Source organism: Triturus cristatus, chromosome 10, assembly GCF_964204655.1.
Source record: "Triturus cristatus chromosome 10, aTriCri1.1, whole genome shotgun sequence".
Taxonomy (NCBI): domain Eukaryota; kingdom Metazoa; phylum Chordata; class Amphibia; order Caudata; family Salamandridae; genus Triturus; species Triturus cristatus.
This window is the reverse complement of record NC_140593.1, coordinates 270,496,155-270,511,598: the sequence shown is the minus strand read 5'-3', so window position 1 is coordinate 270,511,598 and position 15,444 is coordinate 270,496,155. Positions and strand designations below refer to the sequence as shown.

Below are 15,444 nucleotides of genomic sequence, written 5' to 3'. Positions count from 1 at the left end.
GTGCTCGGGGGGGAGTGAGGGGGGCCTAGCACAGGGGAGGGGCAAAATACTTAGGTCCGTAATGGCGGTCATATCGCAATCAGTGGTAGTTGCGATAGGGCTGCACAAGTCTGCCGGGGCAGGAGTACCAATTAGCCCCCCAGATTTAGGTACATCAGTTTGTTTAGGCGTGGTGGCAAGTGCAAATGGGCCTAATGAGGATCTTCTGACCCAGTCAATCTCTTGGGATATTCGCCTTTCAAGGATGGATATTTCATCGATTAGCAGTGAGCCAGCTTTGGCGAAGTAAGTGTCTAAAGTACCTTTAGCTGGACCTTTGTCTCGCGTAGATCTACTCCTGGTTTCTATGGCCGACATTGTAGATGTTTCCGATGTTACTGTGGGCCGGGAATGCTATAGAAACCAGGGCTCAGCTCTGCCTCGTCTGTCCTCGAACGGCCTCAAACGGCCCGCTCTTTGCCCGGTCTTCGCCCCGGACTGCGGCCTGCACGCGTCCCGCTCACGCGGTAGAAGGCTTGGCTTAAATAGGAGGGGGAGGAGGGGCCGGGAAGAGGCGCCAGGTGCGATGTCCAAAAGCACCCTGGGCCTCGCAGTCCCAGCGTCGGGTAACAGCCTTTCAGGTATAGAAGCGCCGAAAATCCCGATATCCCCGCTGCTCCTGGAAAGGTCACGGAACACCACAGCACAACCAGATGGCCAAGTCCTCGCCTGCAAACGGCACCCGCAAAGCGGGGGCCGTGAGGCGTATTAAAGGAGAGTTAATGAGGGGAGGGGCCGGGAAGAGGCACCAGGTGCGATGTCCAAAAGCACCCTGGGCCTCGCAGTCCCAGCGTCGGGTAACAGCCTTTCAGGTATAGAAGCGCCGAAAATCCCGATATCCCCGCTGCTCCTGAAAAGGTCACGGAACACCACAGCACAACCAGATGGCCAAGTCCTCGCCTGCGAACGGCCCCCGCGAAGCGGGGGCCGTGAGGCTTATTAAAGGAGAGTTAATGAGGGGAGGGGCCGGGAAGAGGCACCAGGTGCGATGTCCAAAAGCACCCTGGGCCTCGCAGTCCCAGCGTCGGGTAACAGCCTTTCAGGTATAGAAGCGCCGAAAATCCAGATATCCCCGCTGCTCCTGGAAAGGTCACGGAACACCACAGCACAACCAGATGGCCAAGTCCTCGCCTGCGAACGGCCCCCGCGAAGCGGGGGCCGTGAGGCGTATTAAAGGAGAGTTAATGAGGGGAGGGGAGGGGCCGGGAAGAGGCGCCAGGTGCGATGTCCAAAAGCAGAATAAGGGACCACACCTTTCACAACTCAAAAAGGAGGACTAACGAAACTGCTGTATACCGGTTGTAAATTGATTCCATATGGGATAGGCACATCGTACTAGAGATGGTACCTTTTTGCATTCCTGAAGAAAATTAATCTGAAAGGTTCAAATAAACCAGGTGGTGATGCAGCAACCCCTCTTTGGTTCTGGTCACAATACATGCTCTGTAAGGAATTCCACAAGTACACAGCAGGTCCAAGAAATATATGGGGCTGTCCCTTGTTGGAGTTATGACTGTCACTGTGGCCTTTGATGTCTTGGATTTGTTGCATGCGTCGGTAGAGGAGGGGGAAAGTATGCAAATGTATATAAAATCCCCAAAGCAGTTTACTGAAAGTGTACCTTCTTCCAGGCACCTGAAGGCATATCAGATGATAATGTACTGTGACCAGATTCTATTAAGCTCCACAGACCCGCCCTTACTGCAAGGCCATTTTCAATACTCTCTCATTCACATCCTAATCAGATAAAGCTTAAATATTTTATTATGTTCACAACTCTTAACAGGTAATACCTTTAATTGTAAAACTTAAAAGATAACTATTGATAACTATTATATAATTAGCAAGCAGTATTAATGTAGTTGATTGAGTTGCCCAATTGTGGTTAACTAGGACATTGGCAGATGAATGGGCATGGCCAAGCTCAAGAGTTGCATATTAATAGGTACTGAGACGTACAACCTGTCTCCAAACCCACCCCTTTATCTAAAATCAATTTCCAACCAGGCATTTTCAAAATTAATAAAGATCACAGTGACCATGATTAATACTGCACCTTGCAGTCATCTTCCAATTCAGACGTAACACTTTCAGAGGATTTTCGGGAAGAATGATGTTTCTTTTTCTTTGTCTTTTTTATAGGTTTCTTTTTGTCCTGTTTGCAGATTGAAGGAAACAATAAAAGATTAGTAAATGAAAATTAATCTACTTTCACACAGGTAAATCTGTATGTTTTAATCAGAAAGGTGTGAAACGAACAGTTCCATGTAACGTAACTTCTTTCAATTGACACACTGATAGGTTTATTACTAATAACAGTGAAAGAAATGGTAAATGATGTTTTGAACATCTAATTTTCAATAGTGATTTTCATCTAAATCAAATCATGCTACTTTTAGAAGCACAAAACGCTATAAAGAAAGCTAATGCTATAGCATTTAGGGGTTTCAGAAACCACTTTGCAGGAGTGTTTTTAACCTTTTCAGAGCATCTACTATTTTGAATCACACTGGAAGACGTGGTTCAAATCCATTGGCTATTGTCAAAAGAGCATCCATTTGGGAGATAGCTGGTGTGATCATAATCAATCATCAAATGATCTGATAGGATTATTAAATAGGGATCTCAAATGGATTAAGCAGAGCACTTGTGTGGGAGGTGTTTGAAACTGAAATGGTGCGTCCGCTTAGTTGGGTGCCTTCCTTGGATGTGACCATGTTGTAGCAATAGGTTGGGAGACCCGAACTGCTGCTCATATTTTCAGAGACCTGCCAAGGATTTTCTTTAAAAACAAAAAATGACATTTTGCAGTGCATAATAGTACTGACCCCAGCCCTCCCTCGTGAGGTCAAAACCAAGCAAATATTTAAACAAGGGATTTAAGGAAAGCTGCCAAGAAATAAACTTGGGAGGCAAATGTTTACTTTACATAATACATGGACAGTGGCAGGGGCAATGGGATGATAAAAAAGGCTCAAACGATGAAAGCAAACACTGTGGCCCATTCTACGCAAACCATCTCCCACTGCAATGCTAGACCTAATGCAGGAAGCTGGCTTTCCATATAGTGCACCAAAACAAGGTTCAATGTGTAGAGAGTCCAGGCAACCCTCATTGGTTTACGGAGGTACAAGTAAAAAACCCTAATCCTCTCTTCTGTGGTAGTGTGGGTGAGCAGTTTAGGCTTAGAGGGTTAGTATTAAGCATTTTTTGTACTCACAGAGGCAATAAAAGAGACACACACTCAAGAATAAATCGGACACCAATTTAGAAAAATAACTCTTATTTTTATATAAATTTTAACACCAAGAACTTCAGGACCAAGTTAGCACTTTTCAAGATATTGACTTTTACAGGCAAGTAAAATGTTCACTTAAATGAGTCTTTACATGGCATTGCGTTCCTATGGGGAAAAAAGACATATACTGCATACAATAACCACCAGCAGTTAGTCTTTATCTGTCCTGGAGCATCTAGGTACACCAAAGGAGAGATGGGGAGCACCTAGAAACAGACTGCAGAGGGGGACTTGGAGCAAATCTGAGAACTCCCAACTGGGGCGGGGGCTCGGTTCCTGAGTGCACTGGGAAGAAGGAGGCAGTTGGCTATCGGGAACCCGGGTAGGGGTACTCAAATGCAAAGAGGTTATGTCATCTGGGCTTGTGCATTACGGGCACCTACGGTTGAGGGTCTCGTCTGTTGAGGAGACAAAAAAAACAGGACAGGTATGCCACTTTCGGAGTGTGTCTCTGTGGTGTAGACGTCCGTCGATGGCTGCCTGGTCTTGGAGTCCAGATTCAACCACTCAAACAGGCTTTGGCTGCTGCAAGGGGTCCAGCACCACAGGTATTGGTGCTGTGCAGCTCCGGTTGGTCCTGGCGTCTTGTCACTTGGGGGTGGGGGACTTGCTGTTTGGTGTCTGCAAGCTGCAGGGCAGTAGCTCCTCTACTCCAAGGAAGATTGCTGGCAATTTGCGAAGTACTGGCAGAACACTGGGGTTCTTGGCAGATGGCCAATGGCAGGATGATTCGGTTTGTTGCAACTTTCAGGACCGGTGCAGGCAGTGTTTGGCGCCAAACATTCTGCAGCTGCTCAGTTCTCGCCTCATCGCTCTTCTTTTTGTGTCCACAGAATCTGAATTCCTGGAGTCAGAGATGCCACCTAAGTACTCAATTTAGGGGCATTATGGGGAGTGTAAAGGTAGTAGCGAACGGGCTATTTACATTTGGGATGCCTACAGTCCTATATGTCCTCTTCCCATGGGGAGGAGGCATAACCCAGACCTAGTGAATCTAATTTTACCAAAGGCACAAATGGTGGAATTCTATTTTTCATGTTCACTTCAGGTAGCCTACCTAAGGGTGTCACTAGCCTGAAAGTGAGCACGTCTCCTGACTAGCTAATTTTCCCGCATGACATGGTGCCAAACGAGCCCTGGGCAGGGGGTGGCATTTCCCCTGTCTGGGGGAAGCCGGGCTTGTATTTCAAAGGCGGCAGAGGCCTTTGAACCCTCCTGCCTTGATATGCTGACTACTAGCCATCCTGCTTGGAAGAGGTGACAACAACTGTGGCTGGAGCAGGCATTATTTCTGCCCACAGAGATCATGGGTTCTCACCTGTGTGTGGGGAGGGGGGGGGGGGCAGAAACATGTCTGTAGTGGCAGGCTGCTCTACATCAGTCACCCAGTACACTAGAGGACGGTAGGTTTTCAGGGGGCACCTTTAAGGTACCCTATGGGTGCATGTTTTAATAAATGTACTGCTGTCATCAGTATGGATTTATTAAGACACAGTGTTTGATACCAAACACAATAGGTTCCAGTGAAGCCATCATGTAGCTAGGGAACTCGTAATGGCCAGTGCCCAGTACATGTACTCAAGAGGGTTTCCCTGTTGACTTGTACTATCTAGTAATCGGACTAGAGAGCACAGAGGCATATCGGCTCAAGTAGATACATCCTCACATGTAATATAATGCGACTTGCCTTAGGGCTGCGTAGGGGTGGCGTACATATATTTCATGCAGTGTCTGGGGACATTGCACACAGGCTGTAAGCCATGTGTTTTCACTTTTGTCTGCACCATTTCACACTGCTAGCAATGGCATTTTGCATGAGTTTGGTGTTGCGCCCCTTAATGTAGTACAAAACATGCTGCAGCTCTTAGGGATCCTCTTTAGTACCCATACCCTAGGTACCAGGGGTACCATTTACTGGGGACTTACAGGGATGCTACAGAGATTGCCAATTGTGGAAAAACTGCAAAGTTTACCTTGTTTTCTCGAAAGAACACTGGCACAGTGGACTGGTCAGCAGGCACCCAGTGCACATCAGAGTTGGATCAAATACCAGGCAAAAAATGGGTTAACCATGCCAAAAAGGTACACTTTCCAATACCCACCATAATGAAGAAACAAAGACGGAACAGGGTAGTGTGATGCAGTATCATACCTATTACTCTTATTTGAAAGACTAGCAAATTCTAAGCCATTTTTCAAGCAATTGCAATAAAACAAAAAACTGATTGCTTGAATGATCCTCAGGCTCTCTTAGAAATTCCTCATAGACTACCTGATAAGGCACAAGATGGCAATTTCTGTGAGGGAGGCAGGGATGAAGAACCAGTCTTTGTTGCTTGATTAAGAGGTCCACTCAGATCTAAAATATATGGGAAACAGACTGTAGGCCCACAGAGGAGTAACACGGGCCATTAGGTTTCTCTATTGCTTTTGGAGAATATTGGCTATTAAGGGAATGAGAGGAAACCCATAAATGATCTCACTCTTCTAATCACAGAGAAAAGTGATCTCCACAGATAACATCCCCTCCTATATCCAGTCTTTAGCAGAAGACAATAGTCTCTTTTTGTGTATGAAGATACACCTTAATTCAGTGGCCTACAGAAGACATTGATGGCCTTTAGAGCTTAAAATGAAAATAATCAATGAACGATTAACACATTTATGAGCAATTTAGTTCTCATCAAAACAATATGGAATAAGGAAAAAAAAAAAAAAAAAGAGTTGCTCTACAAGTTGCTCTATAAACGGTCAGAAGATGGAATTGTTCAGATGCAGCTCATATCAGAGTGTCTCTAGACTAGAGGATACATTCACCAGGCCAATCACATGGAAAAATTAAAAAGAAATGCCATCTCTGTAGCAACTGGCCTCTCTGGACTCGTAAAGAGAGAACTGAGAATCTCAAACAAGGATATGAGATAAATGAGCAGTCAATTCTACTATATGAGACCAAATGTCATTGTTACAGAACGCTGTCCCTTCTAAAATTTTCAAATAGGCAATTTGGAGAAAATGTATTTCTATGAGTCAAAGGTTTTCTATTCCCGACTTGCAGCTTGAATTAGGAAACTACTGCATATGGGAAAACCATAGGCCTGTACACTATTGGTTCAATTTTGTGAATGTTCATTAAGGGATCTTAATAAATTTGCTGTTTGAGGACATACTTGAAAAGTGAGGTGCTATTGTTCTACTTAATTTTAAACACATTATCCTTTCTGCGAGTAAAGGAAGTTAATCAGGTTTATTGCACTTCCAAACGGGAGATCAAAAATAAGGTTAGGTAAAATAGTTAGTTTGAACAGTGACAGGAGTGATGAAATCAATTTGAAAAGCCCTCTTCATACAAGTAAAAACAAGGAAATTAGTTAAAAGAAGTTTTATTTAAAAGGTCTAATGAATTTGGATGTCCATGTTTTCTTTTTTCATTTTTGTTCTGGTTGTTTAGTGATTATTTTTGCCACAGTTGTGATTCTTATACCAAAGGGATAGAACACATTTTGTTTGTATGTGTATTTTTAGACCCCACTGAAGAACATATTTACAATCTAGGTTAGAAAAGAATTACATTTTTAACGTAGAGCCTGCTCTACACAATTGATTCACCCCAACCCCCACTGTGACTGTTATCCTCTGTATATTTTATCATATTTACTTAATTCCTTAGTGGAAGTCTGGACTTGTACAACGAATAAAAGGAATCCTTTGGAATCCAAGAAATGAATGCCCAAAAATATTTCTGACAAAACATACGCAAACGCGGTCACACTTCTACTTCACCAAAGTTATTCTTTGAGGCAATACTGCACCTTTTGGAAGTACGAATTAAACGTATCTTACACAGTTTTGCAAAGATAATATCCAAATGCATTAAACTCTTTTTAAATTGGAGCATCAGACTTTTTCTTCAATTGTAGGCAATTACCTTAATGTTTTTTGAGAAATGTAAGTTGCACCAGATATGGAGTCAAAGTCCTATATTTTAGTCCATTATTTCACTTTATTGGTAACAGGAGTAAAAGTGGTCATCAGCCAACGCGTTTCGTTCCTTTGACCCACAGAACTTCATCAGGGCTCAATATAGCAAGTGGAATATATTGTATTATCTTCAGTGGTCCGTAACAAAATGTAGTGTCTCATGACGTCACCCCAAGGTACGGGTCCAATCGTTCTAGTCCCGGTTTGTAATCTGGTTCTACTATATCCCCATGACGGCAAGTCTGCCAGCAATGCTTGCCGTCATCGGGATACAGAGGAACCCGATTACAAACCGGGACTAGAACGATTGGACCCATACCTTGGGGTGATGTCCTGGGACACTAAGTTTTGTTACGAACCACAGAAGATAATAAACTATATTCCACTTGCTATATTGAGCCCTGATGAAGTTCCTTGGGTCAAAGGAACGAAACGCATTGGCTGATGACCACTTTTACTCCCGTTACCAAAAAGTGAAATAATGGCCTAAAATATATGACTGACTCCATATCTGGTGCACCTTCCATTTCTAAAAAACTTTGCTTACTCTGGATACCGGCGGCAAGTGCCGGAAGCAGATGCACAGAACTCTGAATGTGTACAAATAGGGATTGAGGTGCTGAACCTGGGTCAGCCGCTGTGAGGAGGTTCTCAATTACCTAAATGTGTCAGTTTCAGTCTCATGCTGCTCACTAAGCTGATGACACATAGGTACTTCAACAGATTGTGATACATTTCCTTTTTGGTAACAATTTAACTTATAGAGTTCAAACTCATTGGCTGTACTTCATATCAAGTCAATTTTATAGATTGGATAAATAGCTTGATGTATAGGTCATAGAACCTTCTCACAGAATTGGTCAACAAAAGTTTTTGAAAAAGAGAATAATTGACAGGATTAAGGGTTAACTGGGAATTTTCGTCAATTGAAAACTAAAACTAATTTACTGGTACTAGTAGCACTAGTAATGCCAAGAGTAGTAATCACACCAGTATCAGTAGTTGTAGCACAACACATAGCAATAGTAGCAGTACATGTAATAGTATTAGTAGTTTCAGCATTACTTGTAGCAGCAGAAATACTCATCAATGTAACAGTAGGACTAGTAATACAGCAACAGAACAAGTAGCCACAGATTCAGTTCCAATAGTAGTACTAGTACTTCATGCATTTCACCTAGAGGTAGGATTTGGAATAAGGTACCAGCAGTAGTAGCAACTGTTGGAGTGCTATTAGCAGTAGATATATTACACTAGCAGTGGATTTGACTAGATGGATTGTTCTCATTCCTTAAAAACAGACTGTACTTAGAAATATTGCGAAAGCAGGTGTTCAATCAGTTCAAGTGACTGAGCGATATTGTGAAACAGAAGTTTTTCTTTCTCCCTGTGTTTTTACAAATGTTCCCCTATGACCCAGTAGTGCTGAGAACTCACCATTTGTAGTAAGGCTTCCTCACCCTTTCTCACTTACGCCCTTTGCTGGTTAGCCTTCTCCCTATGTTGTCTTGGTTTATATATGGTGGAAAGCACTCTGACATACACTGCGACTATGTTTGCACTACAGAACAAGAATTGGTAATGCCAATAGGTTAGGCTTTACAGGAATGTTGTATGGTAATGTGATGCATTAAAGTAGACAACAAGGGAAGATCTTTAGAGTAGAGCTACATGACTAGATACCTTATCTCTAGTACACAGCCACTCTACACCATTTTTAATTGGGTAGTTAACCTTCTGAATAAATACCGACTAGGACTAACTGACCCATTTTAACCCACTCCTATTCACATCTACACACACTAGGCCCCTCACCCCCATGCACCACCAACTGGCAGGAACAAAAGATCCCCGATAAAGAGCCCCGGTTCGGGAGCCCGTCGAGTATTGCAGCGCCAACTTGACGAGAGACAAAGCTCATATGATGAAGCATGACACCTAGCTTGCTAGGTGTGTGAGAGCTTAAGTTCCACCAAGGGAATTCCCCTGGCCTTCCCTCGGCTACTCCCGGGAGTGAGTGGAGGATTAACCTTCCCCCACTCACTTTTTGCTCCCTTTTGAACTCTTCTATGTACCAGAGGAACTTTGTACCCCGTTTTGTTTACAAGCATTTTTTTGTGGCAGCACACAACATGTCCAATCGAAACATGTACTCCTGGCTACCAACACTGGGTAGAGCCAAAGCCCCTCTCCTGGTGATTTTCACATAATTACTTGGCACAGCTGCGCTGTCAAGCCCGACCAAAATAAGTTGAATAAATTGTTCTAGAATCATCAGCAGTACCTAGTGTACTACTAGTAGCAGTAGTGAAGCTAGTAGCAGTTTCAGTATTAATAGCAGCACTGTTAGCATTAATGGAGAAATTTGAACTAGTAGTACCAATAGAGGCTTAAGTAACAATAGTAGTAGCGGTATTAGCTAGAAGCAGCACCAAAGGCAGTAAAAGAGGACTACTTTAATTTGCAAAAATTTCCTCACATTTTTATACTGAATAAAATGCCAGTAATACTTTCCATGCTTTATTTAAAAAAGGAAAGGAGACAGGAAACAACGAAGTGGACCATTTTTGGGCCTCCTAATATTATTTTACATTTTAGATGGAAACTGAGTACATGAATTTAAGTTGGCGAGTATGGCATCAGATGAATTGGAAGCCAATAAAAGCTCATTAGTCCCCATGTTTTAGATTAAATAGCTTCAGTTCCTGTATCTTTTCAAAATTGCAGATCTTCGGGGAAATACAATGAATGATATGCTTGAGAGTGCTGTCAAATGGGAAATATAATATTTTAGCTTGTATTATATTAAACATGTAATGCCAATCCCAACCCAATCAAACTCTAACCCTCTCTAAGACGCCAGACATGTATGTGAAAATATGCGTGCTATAATATTTTTATCAATGAAATGTAAAACGAATGAGGCATTTGTTTTTTTACTCTAGCTTTCTCTTCGAACAGTAAAGTTGGATGCTCTCAAACAAAATAAGTCCACCTGCTATAAAGATATTTCTGGCACATTCTAGAAAGTAATAAAATAAGAGTAGTTTTATTCCTTACCTCACCATCGGTGTCGTAAGAACTGCTGGAAGAATCAGAGCTTGATGAAGGAGAGGAAGATGGAGACAACTTGACCAAATACAATAAAAAGTAAAGCTTGTGAGATGACGCATTTAATAGTCCAAAATATATATTTTAAACTAAACAATTGTAAAGGCAAATGCCAAATTAAGAAAAGCCATTCTTCGGCTAGCCGACATGGCAACATTACTGCTGTAAGATAATGGTCTTCTTTTCAAAATATTCTGCTATATGGTAAACTTTAAATAGAATTGTGTTCTTTTGAGAAGTTACACATTTCAAAAAGCTTTGGTTGAGAGTGTTTACTGCAAAATCTATAAAACAATGTCTCCTCAAAATAAATATTTCAAAGGTCATATAATTAGGCACCCATTCTAACTTTGAGTGGAGTTTTAATAGGATTGGCTTGCCCAAACAGAGCAGATATGTCCAATTTCCGCAAATTATGCAACAGCAAATGGTTATGATAAACAATAACACAAATTGGCAGGTGCGATTAAAAATTCAATGGAAGGCATAAAGGTAGTTTGTTAGAAGAAAAACTGAATTCTGAATATAAACACTAAACTCCAGTCACCCAAAAAGTTTCCTTAGCGCTATGTTGCAGAGACTCAAAAGTGCAGACATTATGCAGCCACATGACTTGGAAATCTATGAATTAAACATGCATCTTTAGGATTTCTTTGAAATATCTCTACTACCTAAAAAGCTCATTCCCACTGTCTGATGAATAAGTTACTTACCTTTGGTAACGCCTTACCCACTTGGGTCTCATTTGCACACATTGCGTCTTTTGCACAGCAGATTGCGTTGTTGCACATGCAGATATATAGTTGTTTACATACAAGACATTTTAAGCTTGTTTTAAAACTACCACTGCCCGCTGGTTTTTACCTTTAAATCAGATCGCACCATATATTTGTGCCCTCTTGGTTTTTAAGGATTTCTGTACTAATTGTAGAGCAAAACTAGTGACTTTTATGTATTTTACTAAAAGTGAATTGCCAATAACCCTGCATAACATATTTTAATGTATTTTTTTTATGTCTTTTACGGCAATTATGCGTTAGCCAATCATGTTTGCTTATACTTTGCACTTGCACTTTAAATTGTCCCTGCTTAGCCTCGGCGTCATGTGATCAAGGCCTTTCGTAGGCTGAAACGCGTAATGCAGGCATTGCTGTTATAATGAAAATAAACTAATTCTCTCCCCCGCATCCTGGGTCAGCCTTCGTCTGTTCCTGTTTTTCTTGGATCTTTGGTGCACAGGAGCGCTTTTGACGAAATATCCCGTAATACAGTGTTTCCCAATCTGGGGTCCGTGGACCCCCAGGGGTCCGTGACACATTCCCAGGGGGTCCACAGGCAGCAGTTTTAAAAACACTGCAAAGTTCCTTGTAGAATTAGCAGTTTTCGAGCAGCAATAAAAGTGTCAAGATAACACCAGTGATTAATGTACCTCCTGGAGAGAGGTGAGAGTTTTGTCCAGTGGCAGGTTTGACTTACCTAATGTAGCACAGAGGGTTAATATGGCTGCTGCAAAGAACGCGTACCATGCATTTTAAAAAACAGTATTTTATGTGCATAGGTCAGTGGGTTACTTCTTCTGTCACATAGATTATTTTGTTACTCTGCAGCTCATAAGAGACAATCATAATCTAGCACAGTGACCTATAAACTGTCATCAAAGAGCTGCTTACACACTGCATGGTACAAGTTAGTAACTTATGTTTTTTTCCCAGTCTTTCATTAGCCTGATGCTGCTAAAGGGATTTATTTGGGTGGAAATACATTTTTATTGTTAAAGTCAATGCTAACCACTGTGTTATGTTCTGAGTCCTGAGTTTGTGCATTTCCAGACCAAGCACTCTTTAAAAATGCCTAACAGTATGAAAGACATGTGAATCCCACACCTTGTAGTCCCCTTTGCCTTATGTAACATTTTCTCTACACTGATTTACAAGTATGATTCATTGTCTCTCTGTGTGTGATGTAAAGTGCTCTGACATCCTTCAATGGTATGAAAGATGCTATAAAACAAATGAAATACGTGTGACAGAGGGGCTAAGGAGAAATGAGAGACACTGTTGAAGAGTGATAATAAGGGAATCAACAACAAATATTGTTGTATCCTGGTGCATAGTAAGGTCTTCATTTACTATTCTTTAAAAGCTTATACAATTCAATATATAATGATCAACGTGTTGTTGAATGCACCATTGTATCCTAAATTTTCTTTGGGGGTAGAGCATCCCAATGCCCCCTTTGTAGCATTCAGTCTCACTCACTGCGCTTGGTGTGCATTGTATGGGGACTGGTCTGAAAAACATTTGCCAAGGCTGCTTTGGGTTTCCAGTCAGGCTCTGGCAGAACTCTTTCAATATAAAATACTAAAATCCTTAGTAATTCGAGTATTTGTTTTGTGTGCAGATGTGTGTTTATTTTTTTCGAATTACTCTTTTAATGTTTGAAATTTAAATCATACTGATTGCTGCGGGTCTCCGGCTTCCGATGTGAGTCAATGGGGGTCCTCAAGAGTCAAAAGTTTGGGAACCACTGCCGTAATATATATATATATATATATATATATATATATATATATATATATATATATACATATACACACACACACCCACACACACGCACACACACAATAGGTGGGTCAGTAAGGAATCTGCGGCTAGATCTAATATCTACCAGATAAGGCGTTACAGAAGGTAAGTAACTTAACCATCGGATAGAGACAACTGGTCGTAGATTCCTTACCTTAGAATACATACCCAAGCAATACCATCCCGGAGGAGAGTCAGTAAACTGATTCCAAGAAAGTAACAGCGACTAGGCTATCCGGTCCGCATAAGAAAAAGATAGACCACTAGCTAGGAAGGGTTGGGAGGAAGAAAATATCCCATCAGAAAACTCTGGGAGAACCCTCTACAGGACCTAATCCGTGGTCGTGCAAAGGCATGGGAGAAAAGGCATGGCAGAAGAACAAGAGGGAAGAATACTCCATATAAACATAGCAATACAACTACACCCGGATGGCCAACAGGTCCAAGAGATATATGCATGTATGTATGAATATAACACATACAGAATTGACACTGTACAATAATACGTGCCCAAAAAGGGTACTTACAATGACCACAACAGCAGCCATGGGCGGAAAGCGATACAACGGCAAACTGGAAACCAGTCACATATCATCGTCTATAGGGAGAGGGTGGGGCGGAAGTACATAACCCAGAAAACCAAGGGAGTAGACAGAAACCGCACTACCCAATTGAAGAAAGAAAAAAAAACACAGGGGAGAACCAACTCTGCTAGAATAGAGAAAAAAAAAGACCACAATGGAGGACTAGAAATATTGACCAAGGTGGACAGGGCCAACACCTGGGAGGTCTATGCTGGCAACCACGCCGCAGAGTAAAAGAAATGAGTATTGGAAGAGCAAAGCCAGAAATGGAAGTCGAACCAAAAGGCCAGTGTGAAGAAGAAAAGGACAGATAACAAGGCAGTGCCCACAGCCTAGGAAGGTCAGAAGCAAGGGAAAGTCCTTGTATGCAAGGGACAACATGTGCTCGGCCAACAAGCCAGAGAACAACATGAGTGAGGATCCTGACACTACCCAAATCATACTCAGCAGCTTATCAGCACAAGGGAGATGAGCCCTCAAGGGTGTGAACTGCAACCGCGCTCACAAGAAGTGAAGGAAATTCCCTGAAAAGAATCCTAAGGGATCACAAACCTCTCTTCGACCCACCCCAGGAGTTGAAGGACAAGGAACCCATGTCTGAGTTGAACAGAAGAGGAAGATTTGCCATATACCACCAAAAATGGCAGACGGCACTTGAGGACAACCAGGCCAGTAACTAACGAACGCTGGGGTAGGACACGGAGGTGTCATGGAAACGGCTCAAATAAAAAAGTGGAAGCAACCGCAGATTCGTGCAAGGCAGAAGCAGGGGAAAACAGACCATGCAGAGGCATAGAAGAGGTAGGGTGGCCACGTTGGACACTCATGCCAAGATATGGACAAGGGATGGCCACAAGGAACCCGGCCCAACCAGCCAGTGTATAGCGAGAAATAGCACATGAAGTGCAAACTTCTGAAGAGAGAACACCACTCAGGGTGGACCCAGACAAACAACCGTAGGCCAAGAACCATGCCCCTTCCCTTGTATCCGCTAAGCAACAGAGTAACAGAGTGGAAGAGAAGAGCCCCCTGGCCAGTGCGGAAAAACACTCAGTAAACGGGAAGGGGAGTAGGAGGGCCAGTGAAAAGAAGAAGCCAACTGGCACAGCCCTATAGCAGTCCACATAGAAGGGAATACAGAAGACCATTTCCAGCCCGACACAATACGGGGGGGGGGGAGAAGACGAAATGGCAATCAGATATTAGGATTTCGCTCCACTCAGACTATCCCGGAAATGGTGTAAAGTGGAGTCAGCTTGAGAGCCAAACAGATTTTGACCATCGAGAGGTATGTCTACCAAGGCAGACTGAACAGCCTCAGAAAACCAGAAAAGCCAATGGTACATAGCCAGGCACGCCGGTAAAAAGCCACCGAAAGGGCTATGGCCCGTCCAACAGAATCTGTGGTATCCATGCCACAACAAATCAGTAACATAGCTGCCTGATGACAATTCTGGATCAGCTGAGAAAGAGTGTCTCGAGAGTCATCAGGGACGGAGAGGAGAAGGCGCAAGACGGAATCCCATAGTACATGAGAACAACAGTACAAAACAAAAGCAGTGTTAAGGACACAAGGCGCAGCTGGTAGCAGAAAAGACATATCGACGCAAAGCATCCATACCTGTTGACTGCATGTCTGGAGGCACATCAGGCAGGGTAACGATGTTGGGGGAGGCTGTAGCAGCCTCAACCAAAAAACTGTGTGGAGTAGGCTGACAGGAATGGCAAAGCGGGTCTCCATGGGCAGGATGGTGCCTACGAGCTATAGGCCAGTCCACTGAGGCCATTCAAACTGATTAAGACAAGGGCCCAACTGAATATCAAAGAAGGTTTCACTGAAGGGAAGCGC

The 15,444-nt window shown here is 42.8% G+C and overlaps 1 protein-coding gene across 1 annotated transcript in view; it reads right to left on the bottom strand.

The window, feature by feature from the left end:
• The window catches only part of FAM133B (family with sequence similarity 133 member B), a 222,729-nt gene that overhangs the window by 155,640 nt on the left and 51,645 nt on the right, over positions 1 to 15,444 (bottom strand). Inside the window, exons 7-8 of the mRNA XM_085631041.1 lie at positions 10,379 to 10,447; positions 2,096 to 2,194 (exon numbers count right to left, since the gene is read on the bottom strand). Of these exons, the coding sequence (XP_085487167.1) occupies positions 2,096 to 2,194; positions 10,379 to 10,447 (168 nt within the window). The remainder of the gene's footprint in view (positions 1 to 2,095; positions 2,195 to 10,378; positions 10,448 to 15,444) is intronic.